Genomic DNA, 24472 nt, shown 5'->3' with positions numbered 1-24472 from the left:
CAACAACAGAACAATGTTTGGCGCTTTGAGCGAACAGTGTCTGAGCTAGCCTTTATGACCAACTGAACATGACCATAGACCAGACACTAATATAATTAGCCACTAAGTAGCTAAGATAAGCTAAAAGGTGGGCTAGGGCTAGTGGCTGGCATGGGTTTTCCTATGATGCTAGCTAGCACGGTACACGTAGCCCCATTTGTAATCTATAGAACAGGATGACAGGAAAGTTCCAATACGAGCTAAGTAGATAATTCTCGAGGATTCCGAAGCACTGATGTGATTACCAGATGAGAGAGGGAGACAGATAGAGAGCAAAGGAAGAGAGATTGTCCCTTATTAAAGCCTCTTATAAGAGAAGGGGTGGGTTTGTATTGTTGTGACATGTGGAGAGATACATCTTGTAGCCGTTACCTGAATAGAAGCTACACTTGACTTTAAATACATGCTAAACTATATCCTGCCACAAGTGGAGATGCCAATACACGGAGACAATGGCAGAGAGATCTGTACATCTTAGACCACACCCCTCAGTGTTCTTCAGTCCTAGTCCTGCGCACCCACAGGATGTGCAATGTAACACACCTGATTCAGGTAATCAGCTGATCGATACAGCCTGTAGCTCTACAGGACCAAGGAGCACTGGGGTCTGTTCAGGAAGATGCAACATAAGATGCAATTGTGTCAGCTTTATTCATCACATGTCTATCTGCAACCTTCTTAACGTCATAGCTAACCCATAGTTAACCCTTGGTGCTACTGTACCTTGACATAGAGGGAGATCTCATACTCCTGGGGGTCCGAACTGTCGCTGTCTTCCCCATGAGGAGTTGGGCTCTGCAGCATCACAGACTTCTTTGGCGTCTTCTCCTCCCCCTGCGTCTCCTTCTCTTTCTTCACCTCTATCCTCTGGTGCATGAACGTGGGCACTTCGTCCATGACCACCACCTTCTTCTTCTTTTTCTTCACCTGCTCCTCTCTCCTCTTCGGGGAAAGTACCTCCTCTTTGAGCACCGACTTCAGCTCCTTTATCCAGTCCTCCCTCCTCCCGGGGGTCTGCACTTCCTCTGGGGACAACTTCTTAATCCAGTCCTCCCTCCACCCAGGGGTCTGCGCCTCCTCTGAGGCCTCCTTCTTGATCCAGTCGTCGCTCCTTCTACGGGTCTGCGCCTCCTCTGGAGACAACTTCTTAATCCAGTCCTCCCTCCTCCCGGGGGTCTGCGCCTCCTCTGGGGCCTTTTTGATCCAGTCATCGCTCCTTCTGCGGGTCTGCACCTCCTCTGGGGCCTCCTTTTTGGCCCAGTCCTCCCTCCTCCAGGGGGGCTGTGCCTCCTCTGGGGCCGCCTTCTTGTTCCAGTCGTTGCTCCCTCTGCGGGTCTGCGCCTCCTCTGGGGCTCCCTTCTTGTTCCAGTCGTTGCTCCCTCTGCGGGTCTGCGCCTCCTCTGGGGCCATCTTCTTGTTCCAGTCGTTGCTCCCTCTGCGGGTCTGCGCCTCCTCTGGGGCCGCCTTTTTGTTCCAGTCGTTGCTCCCTCTGCGGGTCTGCGCCTCCTCTGGGGCTGCCTTCTTGTTCCAGTCGTTGCTCCCTCTGCGGGTCTGCGCCTCCTCTGGGGCTCCCTTCTTGTTCCAGTCGTTGCTCCCTCTGCGGGTCTGCGCCTCCTCTGGGGCCGTCTTCTTGTTCCAGTCGTTGCTCCCTCTGCGGGTCTGCGCCTCCTCTGGGGCCTCCTTTTTGTTCCAGTCGTTGCTCCCTCTGCGGGTCTGCGCCTCCTCTGGGGCCGTCTTCTTATTCCAGTCGTTGCTCCCTCTGCGGGTCTGCGCCTCTTCTGGGGCCGCCTTTTTGTTCCAGTCGTTGCTCCCTCTGCGGGTCTGCGCCTCCTCTGGGGCTGCCTTCTTGTTCCAGTCGTTGCTCCCTCTGCGGGTCTGCGCCTCCTCTGGGGCCCCCTTCTTGTTCCAGTCGTTGCTCCCTCTGCGGGTCTGTGCCTCCTCTGGGGCCGCCTTCTTGTTCCAGTCGTTGCTCCCTCTGCGGGTCTGCGCCTCCTCTGGGGCCGCCTTCTTGTTCCAGTCGTTGCTCCCTCTGCGGGTCTGTACCTCCTCTGGGGCCGTCTTCTTGTTCCAGTCGTTGCTCCCTCTGCGGGGTGTCACCCTAACTCTTTTTACTGTCACCTCCTCTTTAATTTCTCCTTGTCTCAGCCTTGTGGGAGATAGCAGCATCTCATTCAGCAGTTGTCGTTTCACCTCCTCTGTTCCAGGGAACCCATTCTCTATCCTGGCTTTGTGACCTTTGACCCCTAGCTCCACCTCTTCTTTCTTCTCTTTCCTTCTTTCCTTCGCTGTGTATTCATTCCCAAACTTTACTGGCTCATCCTTAGTGGCAGGCCCTGGCTGTTCTACTCTCTCGCTGCATCCCTCTAATGGAGATTTAGACTCATCCTCAATGAGATCTTCTGGCTCTTCCGCCATCTCAATCGCTCCCTCTGACTGTGAGTTTAGATTATCGTCAATGTTTGTCACTGGCTGTTCCTCCAACTCACCCCCTCCCTCTGCTCCTCCCGTCCCTATCTCTGAGACCGGGACTGGATTATCCATCTCTTCAGCCCCTCCCACCTCTGCAGCTCTGGGCTCATCCAGAATGACCTCTCCTGGCTGTTCTTTCTCCATGTCTCCTTCCTCCTCAAGCTCGAAAGCCTCCTCAACATGCTCTAAATCCTTGTCGTCGTCCTCCTGTGTAGCTCCTGCTGAACCCTTGAGTATCTGTACCTGTGGCTGAGCTACAACTTTGTCTTCTCTCTCTTCCCCCTCTTCTCTGGCAGCATAATCAGGCTCTAAAGCCTTTTCCGTCTGTTCCTCCATACTGCCATCTCTTCTCTCTTCCTCTGCTATGTCTACATTATCCTTCTTCTTTTGCTCCCCATCTACTTTGCTGCCTTCTGTGTCCATCCCCAACACCGCATTATCCCCAACCTGTCCCGGTTCTTCCCTCTCCCCACCACCTCTCTCCACTGCCCTATCACTGTCACCCTCTTCCACCTGTAGCTGCTGTTCTGTCTGTTGTAAACCTCCCTCATCTTTAGAGCCATCCTCACCCTCCTGACTCTCATTGGGCTGTATCAGTAGCTGTGCCTTGCTCTTGCTCCCTCCCTCTACCTCAACAGGTGGAGTGACAACATCCTGTGGCTGTTGAGCCCTGGTTGCCTGACTCTTGACGACTCCAAGCTCTATGAACTCCTTGGTAACGAACAACGGGGGCTGGTGCTCTGTCGCTTGATGCCCCTCCTCTTTTTTCGATACAACTGCTTTAGTTGTCTCTCCCTGTTCCTCTGTAACATGGCTTTTAACCTCCTCCTCTTTTTTCTCTGTACTCTTCTCACTTCCCTGCTGGTTCTCATCCCTCTCTTCTTGTGAAACCTGTAGATTTTGTGCCAATTTATTGTTACTTTCCTCACTCTCTCCTTCATTGTCATTTGCTGGCTGATGTTTAGGCTCCTCTTCCTGTCCTTCCTCCTGCCGTGTCCCTCTGACCTCATCACTAGTGGATACAGTTTGACAGTCCTCAGTCACTTGAGTCCCGCTTTCATCACTCACTCTTACTATGCCATCATCATTGGTCACCTGGCTGATGGGCATCTCTGCATCCTGACCACCACTCTCATTACATAGCTCTTCTTTACTCTCCACCTCATCATTAGTTGACGGGACTGGCGGTTCTGTTGTCGTCAAACCGACACTGTCCTCTGTCTTCTCTGTCTCATCAATAGGCAAAACGATTTGTACCTTTTCTGCCTCTGCAGATGTGTCCTCATCTTTTGTCTCTACCTCATCATTAATGGACTCAGTTTCAGGTAAACTAGGGGATGGTGGGTGGTGAGGAGGTTCTCTCTCCTCTATTTCTCTCTTTTTGTCCACCCCTGCCGACTCCTCTCTCTCAGCGAACTTCCCTTCTTCAACAGCCTCTACAGATTTCTCCTGCTCCTCTTCAAATACAACAACTGCCACTGTCAGCTCCCCATCCCCTTTATCTCCCTCTCTATTTTCCTGTAAACCAACCTCCTCTTCAATCCCCCTCTCCCCCTCCTCTCCCTCCTTTCCTCCGCTCCCGCTAGCTTGCATTGTCACTTCGAAATGATCAGCTGCACCTGCCATCCCAATGTCCTCCATGTCCTCGCCCACCTCCTCCCCCAGTTCTAACACTTCCTCTGCTAGTTCTACATCCTCCTCCTCCTCTTCATCTCGTTGTCTCTGTCTGTCCGGCTTGGTACAGGTTCCTATAGGGCTGTGGATGATGGCTCCATTAGAGAGGTCCGGGCTTAGGCCATTAGCTTCAGACTGTTCCATGGTTACTGGAAGACTGTGTTCAAGGTTCCAACGAGTATGTGTCCAGGAGTTCAAGCCAAGTTTGAGAAAGTTAGATAAGTGTGTGTTTGTAGGTGCGCACAGCTTCTAGTTGTCGCTGCCTGGGGCTCCAATCTGTAATTAGTGCCTGTGTCCAGTTGGTCAAAGTACAATCTCTTCCTTCCTCCCTCCTCCTTCTCTCTCTCTCTCTCTCTCTCTCTCTCTCTCTCTCTCTCTCTCTCTCTCTCTCTCTCTCTTTCTCTCTCTCTCTTGCTCTCTCTCTCTCTCTCTCTCTCTCTCTCTTTCTCTCTCTCTCCAAAGGATTAGGTTGAGTTTCAGAAGTTGATCCCCACATGACCAGCCTGCCTAATTTAAATCTACCCAGAGCCTATATCCCCCCTCCCGCCCAGCTCTAGAGCCTATATCGCAGCCCAGCCCAGCCCAGCCCAGCCCAGCCCAGCCCAGCCCAGCCCAGCCCAGCTCCAGAGCCTATATCCCCCCAGCTCAGCCCAGCTCCAGAGCCTATACCCCCACAACCATTCCTAGCCCAGCATAGCCCCAGTATCCCACATCCCACATCCCTCCCCATACCCCAGTCCATTCTACTCCACTCCACTCCAACCCCCATCCATTCAACCACTTCCCTAACAATCTCCTCCTCCCAATGGCTGCCTCCATACATGCCTGGACCCCCCCTCCCCCACCACCAATCCTAAAACACATCCAACCTGCCACACTTCCCCAACCCGAAACCATCTTTCACCCCCTCCCTGACCCCTGACCCCTTTGCAGTTTTCAGTTCTCCTTTAATATAACTCATAGGCTGAGCCTCTGCTGAGGTCAGTGAGGATGCCCTGAGTTAGCTTTTCAGTAAACCACAGTTGTCCTAGTACAATCCCTTATCCTCTTTCAGGCTTTAGGCAGAGTAAACCTATAAAACCACTGTCTGACAGTCAGAGGTAGACCTACAGGTAGAGGCATCAGAATGTACAGGATTGCATTGTTGACCAAATGTAATTATTCACACAAGAGAATTTTGGTACAAAAGGATGAATAACCTTAGTAATTACTTATCTTTTTAATTCCATTCTTCGATCTAAACATATTGATGATGCTTCCATCATACTATTCAAATAAAGAAGATCATCTACTACTGACTGTAGGCCTTACGTTTTTCAACGTTAGAGGGCAGTATTGCTTTGTCTATAATGGTATTAAATATGATAAAATAGCAGGTCATTTACATATAAGTAAATAGACTTCACTTCAGTAGACATAAGTATGGCATTTGCAATGAACAGTTCAGGGCAAAATGACAGTGTCCTAAAACTCAACACTGACAGTGGCAGCTAATGTGACATCACCTTCAGGGCGTTCCAGAAATTTGCAATGGGGTAAAGCGCTGCATAGACATCACTGATCTAAAACAGACTGTATGAGTCAAACTCGTTATCATGTAATCTTTTGGACAATCCCGAATTGCAGTGATCAGTGAAGCTGCGTTGCGACAGTTCTAAACCGGAAAATCGCATCAGCTGTTTTTGTCCCCTTGACGTCATCTCCTTTATTTGATGTGCCACCAGCTCTATACCAGTACTTTCAGTTTTTATTGTAATATGCATTTGGAATGTAATTTACTGAGAAATATTTGGTCATAAAACAACATAGCTACATTAGTTATTTAACTTTTGCTCATTAATTAATGACGAATCTAAGGAGCTTGCGATGAGATAGTAGCTAAGCGCTTCTGCTAGCTAGCTAGCTGAAAGCTAACGGAGGACCACAGTATATTTAGCTACAGTGACTGCTAGGTCCGAACTGCAAGTTGAAACAACTAACCTGGCGCGACTAGAACAAGTACAGAGATGCAGAAATCAGAGAAGAGCGATGGTGCTGAGGCAACGGTCGGTGTGCAGTTTACCGACCTTCCCAACGCCCTTATCGCATGCAAAGTAACTGAAGATGTTTTCAATGACCAAACTCTGAAGGTAAGGATGTGTGTTATGGTTGATCAAAGCAATCGACCAAAGCAAGCTTGCATTACATTACAATGGTTCCCTACTAAACAACTTAAACCTGTGTGTGTGTGTGTGTGTGTGTGTGTGTGTGTGTGTGTGTGTGTGTGTGTGTGTGTGTGCGTGTGCGTGCGCGCATGCTCATGCTCATGCTCATGCTCATGCTCATGCTCATGCTCAATCCAAAAATAGTATTATATTCCAAAGAATTAGTGTCTTTCTTAAGATGAGTCTTAGGCTCCTAGTTGTGTAGTTCCAATCCACCACTCACACCCTCATCACACACATGGAAATGGTTCCCTTCCATCTCCTGCCTGATTCCATAGGGGTTGGAACAGTTCCATCAGCAAGAACATTACTAGATTTCCCCACATAACAAGGCCAGAATACAGGAAGCTTGGAAAGACTGAGATTCTGTCCTAACTGGGCCAGAATCTCAGAGCTTAGCCAAGGACAGATGCACACAGGCAAAGGTCTTAAGAGTGTTTATTTTACTGCTTCCTTTCCTTGTCTTCTTTCCTTCATGACCACTTAGCTAGCCAATAAGTGAAAGTGATATGGCACAAACATGTCTAGTCATCTCTGCTCCTCTTACCGATCTCTTGTCAGGGGTTTTGGCTGAGTTGGCTGTGACCTCTTTGTCAGTCAAATGAAGGCCACTGGAAGTAGACTGTGATAACACACTGTAATCGGAACAATGGAAAAGTGTGTGTGCTCTAACTAGGCCAGATGTCATTCAGGAGATCCTCCTGAATGACAACAGCAGGGAGAGAATTGGCAAGCAGGGGCCCTATTCAGTCAAAAGCGTTTCTGGACTTTGAGGATATAGCCTAAATCATAAACAAAGATTGGTATCTTTAGTAAAATGCATATCTGGTACACACTCCCATTATCTCAGTCTCTGATAACATCTAGCCTTCCTGAGGTCAGGTGAATGTGTCACAGGGGCTGAGTTTTTGCTTTGGAAATCTAACTAATGTATTTTTCAGTGTACACAACATTCTTCCGCTCTGTGTAGGCAAGTCTTTGATTCAGAGAGAGTTTCCATTGGAGCTGGCAGGAAGGAAGGAACAGGAAGGACAGCAGTTATACGCAGGAAGAGATGAGGTTGAAAAGGGGAGAAATTAGAGACTTTGTTCTACGTAGTATTCCCACATCCACAGACTAGGCCTTATGCATTGCAATTTGTTTAAAGCAAATAGAATAAATCCACACACTAGGGCTGTCCCGATAAAAACATTTATATTGGTTGAACGAAAGTCGTCTGTTCTGCATATAGTTTATTTTATTAAAACAAATAGGGTGTTTATATATATCGAGTGATTGGAATTTTTTAAAACGTATTTTTCCATATAGTCGCACTCTTTGTTTGACTAAAATCAATTATATGCGCTGAGCTTATCTGATGCTTTAAGCTCATTGTTTGATGAAATAAGACACAGATGACTCGAGGGAGCCAGAGATCAAGATAACCAGAAGAAAAAACCTTAACCTGACCCAACCATCCTCCTGAAGTTGCTGGTAATAGGCTACACAAGGAGTCCACAACCTTTCTCATGAGCAATGTCAATTTATCTTACAATTTCTACCGATTTGCGTGCTAGTTATGGTTTTTAAATGCACTTTTTCATGGAACAGTTTCATTTAATTTAGAATAACATCTTCGTATCTCAAAATCATTGTCATGTGGTTAATCAAAATTCTATCCAAATCGAAAATAAAAATTATACAAACTTAAAATGCAACTTCTATTGCCATTGCAACTATGTAAAAACAGCCTACATTAAGCCAACAAATAAAAACATTGCAGCCTGCAGGTAGAAAATATCCTGATAAAATAAATATCTTCTAAATCACATTGGCTACACATGGCCTGTCTGCAACGAACTTGAAGGATTGTATCAACTATTAACTTGGGTCTGGCCCAGCTCACACTAGCAAACTTGCAACATTGTATAACATATTCTGGGCCCTCAGTTTCCTGTGCCAGTGAGCTTAAGACAGACACAGCTGTAGGTTATTTGCGCAATGGATAAGAAGTAATCATGTAGGTCTATTTTATGACGTTTCCACTGGATAAGAGCATGACATTTTCCCCTTTCACACCGAGTTGTTATCGAAAGGGAGAGAACTGTAAAGATTTTTCAAATACACTACCGGTCAAAAGTTTTAGAACACCTACTCATTCAAGGGTTTTTCTTTATTTTTACTATTTTCTACATTGTAGAGTAATAGTGAAGACATCAAAACTATGAAATAACACATATGGAATCATGTAGTAACCAAATCAAAATAGCCACCCATTGCTTTGATGACAGCTTTGCACACTTTTGGCATTCTCTCAACCTGCTACAGCTGGAATGCTTTTCTAACAGTCTTGAAGTTCTCACATACGCTGAGCACTTGTTGGCTGCTTTTCCTTCACTCTGCGGTCTGACTCATCCCAAACCATCTCAATTTGGTTGAGGTCGGGCGATTATGGAGGCCAGGTCATCTGATACAGCACTCCATCACTCTCCTTCTTGGTAAAATGGCCCTTACACAGCCTGGAGGTGTGTTGAGTCATTGTCCTGTTCAAAAACAAATGATAGTACCACTAAGCCAAAACCAGATGAGGTGGCATATCGCTGTCGAATGCTGTGGTAGCCATGCTGGTTAAGTGTGCCTTGAATTCCTAAATAAATCACAGACAGTGTCACCAGCAAAGCACCACCACACGTGTCTCACAAAGACACGGCGGTTGGAATCCAAAATCTCCAATTTGGACTCCAGACCAAAGGACAGATTTCCACTGGTCTAATGTCTATTGCTCATGTTTCTTGGCTCAAACAAGGCTCATCTTCTTATTGGTGTCCTTTAGTAGTGGTTTCTTTGCAGCAATTCAACCATGAAGGCCTGATTCACACAGGTCTCCTCTGAACAGTTGATGTTGAGATGTGTCTGTTAGTTGACCAGAATTGCACTAGTAACCGAAAGTTAGCAAGATCTAATCCCTGAGCTGACAAGGTAAAAATCTGTCTTTCTTATCCTGAATAAGGCAGTGTTCGTAAGCCGTCATTGAAAATAAGAATTTGTTCTTTAACTGACTTCCCTAGTTAAATAAAGGTAAAAAATAATTTAAAAAACCCTAATGTAATGATGGACTGTCGTTTCTCTTAGCTTATTTGAGCTGTTTTTGCCATAATATGGACTTGGTCTTTTACCAAATAGGGCTATCTTCTGTATATCCACTAGAGGTCGACCGATTATGATTTTTCAACACAGTTTCCGATACCGATTATTTGAGGACCAAAAAAAAGCCCATACCGATTAATCAGCCGATTTTTAAAAAAATACATAAATACATTTGAAATGTATATAATGACAATTACAACAATACTGAATGAACAATTATTTTAACTCAATATAATACATCAATAAAATCAATTTAGCCTCAAAAAAATAATGAAACGTGTTCAATTTAGTTTAAGTAATGTAAAAACAAAGTGTTGGAGAAGAAAGTAAAAGTGCAATATGTGCCATGTAAAAAAGCTAACGTTTAAGTTCCTTGCTCAAAACATGAGAACATATGAAAGCTGGTGGTTCCTTTTAACATGAGTCTTCAATATTCCCAGGTAAGAAGTTTTAGGTTGTAGTTATTATAGGAATTATAGGACTATTTCCCTCTACACCATTTGCATTTCATATACCTTTGACTATTGGATGTTCTTATAGGCAGTTTAGTATTGCCAGTGTAACAGTATAGCTTCCGTCCCTCTCCTCGCCCCTACCTGGGCGAACCAGGAACACATCGAAAACAGCCACCCTCGAAGCATCGTTATCCATTGCTCCACAAATGCCACGGCCCTTGCAGAGCAAGGGGAACAACTGCTTCAAGGTCTCAGCGCGCGAGTGCCGTCACTGATTGAAACACTATTAGCACGCACCACCAGTAACTAGCTAGCCATTTCACATCGGTTACCCCAGCCTAATCTCGGGAGTTGATAGGCTTGAAGTCATAAACGGCTCAATGCTTGAAGCACAACGAAGAGCTGCTGTCAAACGCTGTTCGAATGAATGCCTACGAGCCTGCTGCTGCCTACCACCCCTCAGTTAGACTGCTCTATCAAATCATATACTTAATTATAACATAATAACACACAGAAATATGAGCCTTCGGTCATTAATATTTATAAGATAAGTTTAATGCTAGCTAGCAACTTAACTTGGCTTCTTGCTGCACTCGCATAACAGGTAGTCAGCCTACCAACCGGAAGGTTGCGAAATCAAATCCCCAAGCTGACAAGATAAAAATCTGTCGTTCTGCCCCTGAACAAGGCAGTTAACCCACCGTCTAGGCCGTCTTTGAAAATAAGACTGTGTTCATAACTGACTTGCCTAGTTAAATAAAGGTAAAAAAATATAATAATCCACAATCGGTGTCCAAAAATGCAGATTACTGATTGTTATGAAAACTTGACATAGGCCCTAATTAATTGGCCATTCCGATTTAATCGGTCAGCCTCTAATACCCATCCTACCTTGTCACAACACAACTGATTGGCTAAATGCATTAAGAAAGAAATTCCACAAATACTTTTTAACAAGACACACATGTTAATTGAAATGCATTCCAGGTGACTACCTCATGAAGCTGGTTGAGAGAATGCCAAGAGTGTGCAAAGCTGTCATCAAGGCAAAGGGTAGCGATTAGAAAAATCTCAAATATAAAATAGATTTGTTTAACACTTATTTGGTTACTACATGATTCTATATGTGTTATTTTATAGTGTTGATGTCTTCACTCTTGTTCTACAATGTAGAAAATTGTAAAAATAAAGAAAAACCCTTGAATGAGTAGGTGTTCTAAAACTTTTGACCGGTTGTGTACATTGAGGAACTATTGTATATATGCCATTTAGCAGACGCTTTTAATTTAAAGCGACTTACAGTCGTGTGTATACATTCTACGTATGGGTGGTCCCGGGGATCGAACCCACTACCCTGGCGTTACAAGCGCCATGCTCTACCAACTGAGCTACAGAAGGACCATTGTCATTCTCAATGAATGTAAAAACAGACTTTGTTTGCTTTCTGTTTTAGGTGAAGTAAGCATTACTCTGAGAAGCTCCACTTCTTATTAGTGGTGGTGCGTTAAGCCAATCAGAAATACAATCAGATCGCCAAATGGGCACATTTATATGCCTACATTTGCACATAGGCCAGGTAGCATATAGGCCTACTTCAGAGCATAAACGGGTGCGCGTCCTTACTCAACGTTGACAGGAGCGCTGCAAACAAAGGAGAAAAGAACAACCATCAACCAGTCAACTAATTGGGGTCAGCCCTACCACACACGGTTGCTTTTGTTCATGAGAACCAAGTGTCAACTCACCATGGGTCTACTACACACTACTATGGGCCATACAAACAGTACTATCGTGAGAAATGGTAAACAGAAGTCAATGCTGTATGGAATTTACACATTGTATGTTTAACATGGAGGCCTAGCTGGTGTGGTGACATTGGTGAATAGTGTCAGATTCAGCTGAAATGTATTTTCCTACTGTGGCCTCTTCCATGGACGGGAGGGGGCAGAAACAGTGAGACAGGTGCTCAAACCAGAACAGCTGGCCAAGACACACACACACACACACACACACACACACACACACACACACACACACACACACACACACACACACACACACACACACACACACACACACACACACACACACACACACACACACACACACACACACACACACACACACACACACACACACACACACACACACAGATCAATGATTGAATAATCAATTGGGCTTAGAAGGAAGTGAAACAGGGTAAAGGTCATAAAAACTTGACTGTTTGGAATAAAAGTGTTTTTCTTTTCAGAGGGTCACGTCCTTTAAGGAGCTTTGAGTCAGCAGAGAGATCATGTGATGGAATATTCCACTGTGTGCATCAACACTGTGTTCTCCTTTAGGAATGTTTGACAAAGACATACACCGTTTCCATCCTATTCAGATATTCATCTAGTTTAAAGACCCGTCCCTGCCCTTAATCAGGTAAACTGTCCTGTCCAAATCAGAATGGCTTCCCTCCTGCAGTAAGGGCCACACATTATTACAACAGGTCATTTTAATACAGGTCACCACCAGGGACTGGTCACACACGTGACACCCCAGAGGTTACCGAATGGAAACTGTGACCTGTACTGTCTTACTGTACTCACTGAGGGATTTGCGTGGTAGAGATATTTGATTCACAAAGCCTCAGTCCTGGAGAGAGAACAGAGCAGGTAGTGTGTGTGTTCTTGCACACTAGTACCAGACTGCAAATGGTAGACTTAAAGCTACATGATGTAACTTTTTTTGGGCAAATCGACCAAATTCACATAAATGTGAGTTATAGATCTGCCATTCTCATTGAATGCAAGTCTAAGAAGCGGTATATCTGTTCTATGTGTGCTATTTCTATTCTTCCCGTTCTTAAGTTTTGTTTTTGCATCTTTTACTTTCAGTTTTGCACACCAGCTGAAAATACAATATTTTTGGTTATAGAAAATATATTTCACAGCAGTTTAGATGGTACAATGATTCTCTACACTTGTTTTGTCACAAACTGAAATTAGGCGAACAATTTAGAATTTTAGCAACCAGGAAATGGTGGAGAGATTTCTGCATATTGCACCTTTATATACTCTACCTGAGTACAACCTCTGTGCACTTGTCTCTCTCTACGCTGTGCTGGGGGGACAGAATCTCTTTGTTGTCTAGTCTTTGATGTAAAGGTGTGCATGCGTCTGCTGTCTGGTTTCTGGTGCTCTTCAGAACTATCAGTGACACTTTGGTCTTTCCTGCTGTTTCTGCCACTCAGATCAGACAATGGTGGAGTGTTCTAGAATATACAACCAGTTCTGAGGTTCCACCTGTCACTGTCTGAGGTCACACTCTGCTGTTCTAGGTTCTGTCTTCTAGCCGACTGGCTTGTCAATCACAGCCAATGGCTAGTATGATTTGTTACTCACTACCTTTCATGTAGCAGCAGCTGGAGACAACATCTCAGACAAGAGTTGATGATCTCTGCATGCAGAATACAAGTAGTGTTGTCAAAAAGTGTCAGTCGAGGGTCCAGACACAATACCTCGATACTGTTCACTTGCATGTAGGCCTGTGGGTGTAGTCTTGAGAAAATGGATGTGTAGGCTAGTTTTAAAGTTTGTGGGCGTTGTATGGAAACATGTGCCTCCCTCCTCTTCCTCCCTGCAGAGCAGCTGAGGTTCAATGTGAGTGTTTGTTATTGTTAACCATCTCCAGACCTCTGTCCCACCGTGTGTGTGACGGTGTACGTGTGTGTTAACCATCTCCAGACCTTTGTCCTACCCTGTTAGTTAGTCTTATACACACCCACACTATCTCTTTCAGAGCCACTTTGCATAACACTCATTGTGTGTGTGTGGGGGGGGCTCTCAGCCATTCTTTCCGTCCTCTCTGTTTTGGTTTCATATTCCTACTTTCCATTCCCTCACTGGAACATTTGCTTACACACACACACACACACACACACACACACACACACACACACACACACACACACACACACACACACACACACACACACACACACACACACACACACACACACACACACACACACACACACACACACACACACACACACACACACACACACACACACACACACACACACACACACACAGATTGTCACTTCACTACTAACACACAAACAAGTGTATACTGCATTTAGCATATACATTATCGACACACTTGCTTAGCCTTTACTTTAGTCTCTCTCTTTCATACATTTTTCCTCTCACAGCACCTCAGTGCTATTAATACCACTCTCATAAAAGCTTCTGTGTTATCAAGCCTCCAGCTGCATACTTTCCATAAGAACCAGTTCTCCTTCATCTCTCTCTCTCTTCTTCCCTTACCTTCCACACAGACCTCTGTTTTTCAGGCCGGGTCTCTCCCTTTCTCTCATGTACTCTGTGCTTCTGCCACCTCTCTCTTTTAGTCTATCTCTCTCGTCTGTGTCTCTCTCTCTCGTCTGTGTCTCTCTGTAGTGAAGCTCTTGGGCGTACTTATACCCACGACTGACTCTCAGCAGGCCAGAGTCAAGTGCCCCGATAAGCTGATTCTGTGTGTGTGTGTGTGTGTGTGTGTGTGTGTGTGTGTGTGTGTGTGTGTGTGTGTGTGTGTGTGTGTGTGTGTGGTTTTATTGTGTCAGAGTCATGGACCCAGTTTCTGATTTGCACATATTTTCCATTCATAACTAAGCAACATATTTGTCATATGTTTTGTGTGTGTGATTGAGCGAGAAAACAAGAGAAGAGTGAAGAGATTGAAGTGTTAGTCTGCTAAAGATTGATTTTGTTATTTTCCAGTCCTCTGTCTGTCTGTCTCTCGCTCTCTCTGTGTGTCTCACTGCCTCTCGAATTTGTCAGCAAAGGAGCGAGGGAGGGAGGGAGGGGAGAAAGGAAGGACACACCCCCTGTGTCAGCGGGTTGGCTCGGAGTGAATGAACCATGGAACGAAGGAAGATAAGAGAGAGAGGGAGGGGCTGTGGTGTACGTCAGTAGTTGTGACTCTCATATAAGTGGCTGCAGAGGCAGAGAGAACTGGAGACCAGACAGAAGGCTCTATTATATGAGACTTTTACAAATGCAGCCCATAGTCTCGTTGGAATGTTCTACAGCCTAGACGGAGGACTGTTTTCAGCTGTCGTGTAGTTGCCTGTCTCTGTTCTACAGACCTCACTGCCAAGGGTGGAACCTGAGAGCTAACTCTGCATCTGGGCTAGCTGCTCAGTAGCTAACTGCTTCCGGCTTGAACGTCACTGGACATTTTGGCTCTTCATTTGGCCAGGACTGCAGGCTTTAGCAGCTCTCTTAGAAGGGTGAGGACTGTACAAACAGAGAGAGATAGAGAAGAGGAGGAAGTAAGGGAAGCGGGAAAAAATATATATATTTTTTTGTTGGAACGAGATCTCCCTCAACCCTCACGCTGGGGAAGGCGGCGCAACCCCACCACACCTGTCATCTTCATCCCGGCCCCTCCTCACAAACTCTGACCTCCCGCATTATCAGGTGGAAAGGCCTCTGCCTCCCTGCCCTTCCCATCATGCACCTCAAGACCACCAAGTGTAACGCCTTCTGCCTGGTTGCCTCGGTGACCAACCAGGAAGTGTTTGACAGGCCTGAGTCCCGGGTAAGAAGGCTTTATTTGTCGCCTCTGATCTGTCTCATAAAACTGATCTAGGGTCAGATTCTGTAGCCTTTGAGGTCGATTGTAATGGTTAGGTAATCTGTTCCTAGATCTGTGCTTGGCTGCAGCTTGTGATCCATTCTCTCTCAACTAATCGTTCCAAACGGCTTTAGACCAATGAGATGCAGCGGTTCTCATGGTCTGTGCTGAGCTCCTATCAGACCGCTGTCACACTGGGTCTTTCTTTAGCGATGGACCCCGACGCTCACCAAGGCCGGGCACGCACACAAGTCGAGCGGGGTTGCCATGACAACCGGGCAGTGTTCCTCATTTTAAGGGGACAGTTTAGTCAAGCATTTTGCAGCAGCTATTTTTAGAAGGGCGGGTAACATTAGGCCTGAAAGACTGAAGATATGAAACAAGGTTGGTGACAGTGTTTTTGGGAAAGGTACTTACAGTACAACTCTTCATACACTTGACAAATATGCCTTTCAAATCACAATGCATTTAGCTTTTATGGGGTTTGGTTTTATTGTCATTGTGCCTGGACTGGTCTTGGGTTTTATTTGAATTTTTTACCCATTTTTCTCCCCAATTTCGTGGTATCCAATTGTCCCATCGCTGCAACTCCTGTATGGACTCAGGAGAGGCGAAGGTCGAGAGCCGTGCGTCCACCAAAACATGACCCAACCAAGCTATACTGCTTCTAGACACAATGCCCAGTTAACCTGGAAGCCAGCCGCACCAATGTGTCGGAGGAAACACCGTACAACTGGCGACCATGTCAGTGTGCATGCGCCCGGCCCGCCACAGGTGTCACTAAAGCGCTATGGGACAAGGACATATCGACCGGCCAAGCCCTCCCGTAACCCGGACGACGCTGGGCCAATTGTGCGCCGCCTCATGGGTCTCCCAGTCGCGGCCGGCTGCGGCACAGCCTGGGATCAAACCCGGGTCTGTTGTGAAGCCTCTAGCATTGTGATGCAGTGCCCTAGACCGCTGAGCCCCTTGGTTTTAGGCTTTTTGTTGGGCTTCTCTCCCACTGCTGGTTCTCTCCCAGGCCACAGTCTCATAACTGTAGTTAATGTTTGTTATCTGTGGGATCATGGTGACTGAGAAGTTTTGAGAAGCATAGCCTATTTCTGGGTAAACAGACCATTATGTATTTAATGTATTACGACATCCCATTACTGTGTGGCAACATCACTATCCAACTCACCCTGTACCTTCCCTCTCTTTCTGTCTCGCCCTCTCACCCCCTCTATTTCTCTCACACCCCTCTCCCTCACCCTCTCTCTCTTGTCCTCTCTTTTCTCTCTCTCCTCTTATAGGCCAGTTTTGAGTCTCTGTTCCGCTCCTTTGACCCGGATGTAAACTTCCAGTTCTTTAAGAGTTTCCGGCGCGTGAGAATCAACTTCAGCGATGCACTGGCTGCCGCTGAGGCGCGGCTCCGACTGCACAAGAGCGACTTCAACGGCAAAGAGATGCGCCTCTACTTCGCACAGGTAGAGACACGACTTCTGTACATCACCCAGTGGCCCCATACTTTCAGTTACTTGGATCTTATGGTAGTGGAAATATGCTATGCATTACAAATAATAGCTCCCAAGTGGCGCAGCGGTCTAAGGCACTGCATCACAGCGCTAGAGGCGTCACTACAGACCCAGGTTCGATCCCGGGCTGTATCGCCGTGATCGGGAGTCACATAGGGCGGCGCACAATTGGCCCAGCTTCGTCCGGGTTAGAGGAGGGTTTGGCCGGGGGGGCTTTGTAAATAAGAATTTGTTCTTAACTGACTAACCTAGTTAAATAAAGGTAAACAAATGATTTAAAAAACACGTTCATCACTATTTAGCTAGCAGCAGTGTTGGCACTAATTGATTTTATTGATCTACATTGAGCCTCTTGTGTCTCACTTTTCCCCTCCCCGTCTGCTCTGCAGTCCGTCCTCATAGGCAGTCCCCGCCTGGAGCCCCCTAAACCAGACAAACAGTTCCTGATCTCCCCCCCAGCCTCGCCACCGGTGGGGTGGCAGCAGGCCCCGGACGCCGTGCCCGTCATCAACTATGACCTTCTCTGTGCCATCTCCAAACTAGGGCCAGGTACAACACACACACACTTGCTACAATGAGGATGGGAACCTAAAATTAGAATTGATTTTAATTCAATGTGATGGAATTACAGTAGCTGTCCTTTATATTGCCATCAGTTTGATTGTGGTCAGTCCTACAGTGTTCACTGTCCTCTCTCCGACTCTAAATTAGGTGAGAAGTACGAGCTGCACACCGGCACCCCCACCACCCCCAGCGTAGTGGTCCACGTGTGTGAGAACGAGCAGGACAGCTCGGGGGGCGAAGACAACACAGAAGGAAGCACCAGCAGCAGCAACCGCCCCCCTCGCCCCAAAATCATCCAGACACGGCGTCCGGACATCACCCCCGGCGTCATGCAGTGAGCAGCAGAGAGAAGGGGCGCTCTAACATCCACAAAGCATGTCTCCCACATCTGCCTCTCAGAAGTCAATGACAACCTGGCCCCTGGGAGGATGCTGTTGGGACATGTAATACATCCTCTCTAACACTAGGGGGAGTCGCATCTCAAAGCCCTGCCTTTTCATGGAGAGAAAGAGAGAGAGAAAGGAAAAGAGAGAGAGAGACATTCATCTCTTATCATTTCACATTTAATTTCTCTTTCGTCCTTCATTTGGAACAATATTAGACACTTGAGAGAAAGAGACGTAGACAGAATAAAGAGCAAGGGATGTTTTGAATAGTTTTGCTGTAAAAAAACCTGTTTTACTTCATTTGCTTTGTGACCGTTGTATATGTTCATGGTCAGGCATGGTAGTGTGAGAGAGATGTTGTAGTCCTCTCTAGAGAGACACGGGGGGGATCAACTTTCTTTGGATTCATTGTGACTTGTAATTCAGGACCCCGTAACAAACCCTGTCTATAGACTCATTTCATACTGTGTACTGGATCCATAATTTTCTTGTCTATAAGATGTGCGCGCATGCTGCAGTGGAGGCCGGCTTGTAATAATGATGGCTGAAACGGCGTCAAATTATGTTTGGTGTATTTGATACCATTTCACCTATTGCGCTCCAGTCATTACCACGAGCCCGTCCTCCCCAATTAAGGTGCCACCAACCTCCTGTGGAATGCTGCCATCACTAGCTCAGCGTTTTACAATGTTTCACTCATCAAGGAATACAAATTACATTCTATTTGATGACATCACAATAAACCTAATTATTATTCATGAATATTCTCATTCCTAATCGTCTTTACTCCAGGCCTAACATTTGCAAACAGAACACTTCAGAGTAACTTTCTTGGAATTCACTCCTTGACAGGTTAATTTGCTATGAAATTGACTTTTTGTTCAATAATATGTCTCCAATAATGACTCATCTGCTTCCATAGCATTGAGATATGTTACTACAAACTCCCCTCCTAGTTCATCCTCCTTTGTTTGACAGAAATGGCTGCCATATCACACTGATCACACGTGGCAGGGATGGCCTCCTGCATGGGTCTTCATAGCTTACTGTACATTTTTGCTGCACATCTTCCTGGCCAGTATGGCTGGTATCACTTGACTTACACTGCTATTTTGGGGCTGACTGGGGGCCATTAGGGCTCTGAACTGCAGTTACTGTAGGAGGGTTGGTTGTGTGCGCTGCTGTCAGAGAGAGAAGGGGGGTTCATAGGTTGTAGTGGGAGGCTTGTGTAGATGCACTGTGAAATGTTTAATGCATGCGCCATCACAGCACATCTGGAATGAAGTTATCCACCCCAGCGGTTTAGTTGCATTAGACATTTAGCTACTTTTGTACTCTGGACTATTGACATTCATTACTATACTTTGAATAATAATCTAATGAGTTATGTAATAAAGACTTCACCGCTAAAGTCATGTGAATGTGTGGTTTGTTTGAATTGTGTTGGTTTATTTTCATCAAATGTTCAACATAGGCAAGTACTGCCTGAAGCCACTTCACATTCTGGCCAATTGGTGGCACTTCACTGCCTCCCTATGGTGACAGTTGGATGTGCACTTCGCTGCCTCCCTATGGTGACAGTTGGATGTGCACTTCGCTGCCTCCCTATGGTGACAGTTGGATGTGCACTTCGCTGCCTCCCTATGGTGACAGTTGGATGTGCACTTCGCTGCCTCCCTATGGTGACAGTTGGATGTGCACCCTATCAAACTATCACTTTTACAAGTTAGTTGTCACAGGCACAAAAGTACAGTGAAATGCTTAACTTGTAAGCTCTACCCAACAGTGCAGTGCTCAAAATCATAACTAATAATTAAGAAAAACATCAGAAATAAGAGGAAGCTATATAAACAGGGTCAGTGCCAATACCAAATTTACAATGTGCAGGGAACTGAGCCATGTACAGCCACTAAGACTTCTCAATAGTCTAATACATTTGATTAAATGATTTTCGCTTAATGGAGATAATCAGCAAGTTAAAATAAAAAGCTATAAAATCATTAAAATAAATACCAAAAGTACACTAATCATAAAGACGAACCAGGGGAAAAAGTCGACATAAGGCTTTAGTGCTATAGTGGCTTCCTCATCTCATCTCCTTTATCAGGGCAAATTAAATGCCCCCTAATGTATAGTCAATAGACTGACCACCTCTCCATCACACCACTGTCTCCAACATTCAGCTCTATACATCAAATGTGACAAAGAAAGGCCGCTTCAACAGAGGTACAAAAAGTCTTTATTTACAAAACATCTGGTGGCTCTGAAGTTAAAAGTTTGTGTAAAAAAAAAGAATGACACCCACAGCAATGTCCAGGACCCCAGGCCTGTTCTGGGTGAATACTGTCCAACAGGAACTAGACATTCTCAACACTTCCTCCCCAGATCAGCCAATCAGAGTTCCGCCCCATCCTTGGAGCATGTAGGTCCCCAGTCTGGTCAGATGACATACTTTAGTTCCTGGGAAGAAAGAGGGGAAATGTTTAGCTCAAACTGACCAATAACTACTGTACTGTAAGGCATCATAGCCTTTGAAACACCCATTGTTATCTCCCAGTCTATATTGCTGACTGATTTCCAAATGGACTCATTTTGGATTGTATTCACTTTCACCTTTCATCTCCCTTGTTCCTCCGGGTCAGTCATCCTTCTTGTTGTCCAGGAGCTCGTTATCCAGGAGCTCCTGCACCTGCTCCGCTATCCTCCTCTGCTCTGCCCTCTGTATCTTCAGCTTGGCCTCTTCCTTCTTAGCCTGATAGATCTTCACTCCAGCGAAGCCCAGGCACAAGACCAGGGTCTTCAATGCCAGGATGTAGAAGAGCAGAGGGACATTGTCCAACGCCTGGAGGGAGAGAAAGGAGCAGGGTGATGAGAGAGAGAATGAGGCTGTGTGCTGTGTGTTTAGGTCATGAAAACTCATGAATTTTGGTAATGTACAGGTTAATTCACTATAGAACAAATCTATAAAATATAAAATCAGACATTCTTTGGAAAACTAGAGGGAAAGAAAATGAGTGCTTGTTTGACCAACAAAGTTGTCCGACTTAATATAATCCTCTGTCATGCTCAATTGCACAGTGGACCAAGTAGAGGACCAAGTCACTCTCCACCAGCCCCTCAAGGAAGGAACACTCTAGAACAACGGTTCTCAACCTTTTTCGGTTACTGTACACCATCTGAATTTTGCTCTGCTCGGAGTACCCCCTTGTGCATTTTACCAGTAAGCCTATGGTCTCATGAGCCTTACCCCCTGTGGATTCCCTGCTCTAGAATCCCACAAGGGACCAAAATACTACACTGACCCCCCCTCAACCCCCACACCAAAAAGTCAAAAGACTAGATGTCAGCTGACACCCAAACAGTCACCATAGTTGGCAGGACAGCTGCAACCATCCGTATACTAGGCCTGTCTTCTGTCTGTCACACACACACACACACACACACACACACACACACACACACACACACACACACACACACACACACACACACACACACACACACACACACACACACACACACACACACACACACACACACACACACGTGATTGAAAAAGGTGAGTGAGAAATGAAGTGTAAAACAAGCACATACTGTACTTATGTTCGCTGTATGCTACATTGGTTGCATATGGTGGTGAGGGATCATACTTGGAGAGAGGTGAAGAACCATTGATTATGTCTGCACCACATGATTGAGCATTCATTTCATGTAAAGTTGACCTGTCCTTCACATGAGCTAAACGTTCAATGTTTTTGTCATCTGTATGAATGGAGTCTCTATATGCTGAGGAGAATACTGTATGGACCACAGTATCTGCCTCAGACAGTGCTGCAAGCTACATCTGAGAATATGGACCACAATATCTGCCTCAGACAGTGCTGCAAGCTACATCTGAGAATATGGACCACAATATCTGCCTCAGACAGTGCTGCAAGCTACATCTGAGAATATGGACCACAATATCTGCCTCAAAACAAATTAGCTGATCTTTCTATAATTAGAACCTATCAGTTCAGTTACTTGTAAAATGAGCTGACTTTTAAGATCTGCTTCTCAGCGCAGCGCCTGCTCAAGACGTCCCTCGTGAACTAGACCACATAAACGGTGCTGCGTAGGCTGCAGTATTTATAGCAAGACTATCCTAAAAACGTTGCATATGCGTCACTGTACAAAGCACTCATAACAATGTAGCTAACCAACAACAAGAGAATAAAAAACATCTTAAAACGTAACACTGCACTGTCCATGCAAATAGCAAGTGTCACTATCAAGTCACAACAACATTGGAGAGGATGGGCAGCTTGCCAGACATCAACGACCTCGTAGCGAAATAAGGGACGATTTATAGAACACAATACAACATGGGATGCTCAGCATATGTTAATTGTTACTCATGAATAGACTTTTATTAATATATCTGACTTTACCTTCCAGTTGATCATGTGGTCCATGTCTGCTGTAGTTGGACGGAACTGTGTTAAGAAAGTGGCTTTGGGTGAAGTTTCCCCTAGCACAAATATATGTAGCACTGCTCCGGGAAGAAGGAAAGTATAATGTGTTACTTTTAGAGGCGGGGCTTAAAACATTCTACCAATAAGAACGCACAATATGTTTGATGTACATTATTTCGACCAATCGTCATCTAAGAGTCGTAGAACGAACTGGTAGGTTAGCCAATGAATGGGCACTGAGAGTTTCACGGGAAACATGTTATGACGAATGGAAAAGAACCGTCTAGAAGTGACTCCAAAGATATTCTTACTTCTTACTATAAAGTTACAACCTTGTAACGGGGATTGCTAATCTGATTAGCCATGTTATTATTGCTGAATCAGATTAAATGTAGACCTACTCCATCACCAATTATGGATTTAACCGTTCGAGTTTCACACACTTTGTTGTACTTCTAGCCAACATCTAGCTATAGACAACGACATACAGTTCAAATTATATTTATAGCCTATTATAAACCAGGTAGTTTGGGACCAGGATGCTGATTGACAGAAAGAGCATTTCAGCTGTGTGTATACCAGACAATATACCATGGGTATGACACAAAATGCTTGTTAATTATGTTGGTAACCAGTTTATAATATGAATAAGGCACCTCAGGGGTTTATGGTTTAGGCCTATGGCCAGTATACACTACCACTGCTAAGGGCTGTGTCCAGGCACTCCACTTCACGCGTGCGTAAGAACAGCGCTTACGGGGGTATATTGGCCAATACCATACCCCCTCGGGCCTTACTGCTTAAAGGTATGCTGTGTTCTATGGAAAACAATGTTGGCTATTTGAGGTCAAGCAACTATGACAATGCAGTATTGTTCAGTATCCTCTAGAGGGCGATAAATTACCTCTCCACCAGTCTGTTGCGTAGGGCGTTTATACTCCTAGGCACAGATCTCAAATCAGCTCATGAATCCAAAATCAAAACCTTAACCATTACGACCAAAACACCAAACTGACCTTAGATCAGTGTCTGGAGCAGATCACTTTTGTCAGGGCAGTGATCATTGTTGGTCACCACCCTGACAAAAGTGATCCGCACCAAGGCGCCCGTGTCTTCTTCTTCTACATGCCAGGATGGAGAAGAGCAGAGGGACATTGTCCAATGCCTGGAGGGAGGGAGAGAAAGGAGCAGGGTGATGAGAGAGAGAATGAGGCTATGTGATGTGTGTTTAGGTCTACAAGAAAAAGTTACAGAGGCTCATGAATGTTGGTAATGGTTAATTCACTATAGAACAAATCTATAAAATATAAATCAGCCATTCTTTTTTAAAATTGATTTATTTTTATTTTACCCCTTTTTCTCCCCAATTTCGTGGTATCCAATTGTTTAGTAGCTACTATCTTGCGTCATCGCTACAACTCACTTACGGGCTCAGGAGAGACTAAGGTTGAAGGTCATGCGTCCTCCGATACACAACCCAACCAAGCCGCACAGCTTCTTAACACAGCGCGCATACAACCCCAGAAGCCAGCCGCACCAATGTTTAGCGCGCCAGGCCCGCCACAGGAGTCGCTGGTGCGTGATGAGGCAAGGATTTCCCTACCGGCCAACCCCTCCCTAACCCGGACGACGCTAGGCCAATTGTGCGTCGCCCCACGGACCTCCCGGTCACGGCAGGTTACGACAGAGCCTGGGCGAAAAACCCAGAGTCTCTGGTGGCACAGCTGGCGCTGCAGTACAAGCGCCCTTAACCACTGCGCCACCCGGGAGGCCGTAAATCAGCCATTCTGTGGCAAACTAGATGGAAAGAAAATGAGTGCTTGTTTGACTAACAAAGTTGGCCTTTCAAAGTTATGGTTATAAAAAGACTTGACTACATGTCGACTGAATTAACTTGACAAAAATCTGTTTTTTATGAAGTCGCCCTTCAAGTCGCTGCAGTTGCTTCTCACCAACTGCGCC

At 45.6% G+C, this 24472-nt stretch overlaps 3 protein-coding genes across 4 annotated transcripts in view; 1 reads left to right on the top strand and 2 right to left on the bottom strand.

Annotated features, from left to right (window-relative positions):
• The window catches only part of LOC124008711 (chloride intracellular channel protein 4-like), a 12749-nt gene extending 8263 nt beyond the window's left edge, over window positions 1–4486 (bottom strand). Inside the window, exon 1 of the mRNA XM_046320218.1 lies at window positions 763–4486. Coding sequence (XP_046176174.1) covers window positions 763–4326 — 3564 coding nt within the window. The 5' untranslated portion in view covers window positions 4327–4486. The remainder of the gene's footprint in view (window positions 1–762) is intronic.
• Window positions 4487–5871: 1385 nt separating this feature from the next.
• On the top strand, window positions 5872–19471 carry LOC124008342 (calcipressin-1-like). 2 transcript variants are annotated; one of them, XM_046319529.1, is made up of 4 exons: window positions 5872–6311; window positions 16885–17058; window positions 17496–17655; window positions 17818–19471. In XM_046319529.1, exons 1-4 carry the CDS (start codon window positions 6189–6191, stop codon window positions 18006–18008), a joined length of 648 nt encoding a protein of 215 aa, XP_046175485.1. In that variant the 5' UTR covers window positions 5872–6188; the 3' UTR covers window positions 18009–19471. The 2 variants fall into 2 exon arrangements, with proteins under 2 accessions (XP_046175485.1, XP_046175486.1); XM_046319530.1 differs by lacking the exon at window positions 5872–6311 and adding an exon at window positions 14942–15556.
• An 804-nt stretch (window positions 19472–20275) lies between these two features.
• Window positions 20276–22640, bottom strand: LOC124008341 (small integral membrane protein 11-like). The gene is made up of 3 exons (XM_046319528.1): window positions 22487–22640; window positions 20670–20898; window positions 20276–20516 (listed from the first exon to the last, which is right to left on the bottom strand). The coding sequence occupies exons 1-2, from the start codon at window positions 22508–22510 to the stop codon at window positions 20695–20697; spliced, it is 228 nt and encodes a 75-aa protein (XP_046175484.1). The 5' UTR covers window positions 22511–22640; the 3' UTR covers window positions 20276–20516; window positions 20670–20694.
• Window positions 22641–24472: the final 1832 nt, after the last annotated feature.

This window comes from Oncorhynchus gorbuscha, linkage group LG21 (assembly GCF_021184085.1).
Source record: "Oncorhynchus gorbuscha isolate QuinsamMale2020 ecotype Even-year linkage group LG21, OgorEven_v1.0, whole genome shotgun sequence".
NCBI lineage: Eukaryota > Metazoa > Chordata > Actinopteri > Salmoniformes > Salmonidae > Oncorhynchus > Oncorhynchus gorbuscha.
The sequence above is the reverse complement of the archived record's forward strand: the minus strand, read 5'-3'. Positions and strand labels throughout refer to the sequence as shown.

Excerpts from the sequence above, each read along its gene's own strand:
- LOC124008342 (XM_046319529.1), top strand. The coding sequence starts at position 6,189 with ATGCAGAAATCAGAGAAGAGCGATGGTGCTGAGGCAACGGTCGGTGTG. Across the intron at positions 17,059-17,495 it reads TGCGCCTCTACTTCGCACAG|TCCGTCCTCATAGGCAGTCC; the intron begins GTAGAGACACGA and ends TCTGCTCTGCAG. Across the intron at positions 17,656-17,817 it reads CATCTCCAAACTAGGGCCAG|GTGAGAAGTACGAGCTGCAC; the intron begins GTACAACACACA and ends ACTCTAAATTAG.
- LOC124008341 (XM_046319528.1), bottom strand. The coding sequence starts at position 22,510 with ATGGACCACATGATCAACTGGAAG. Across the intron at positions 20,899-22,486 it reads ACCACATGATCAACTGGAAG|GCGTTGGACAATGTCCCTCT; the intron begins GTAAAGTCAGAT and ends CTCTCCCTCCAG.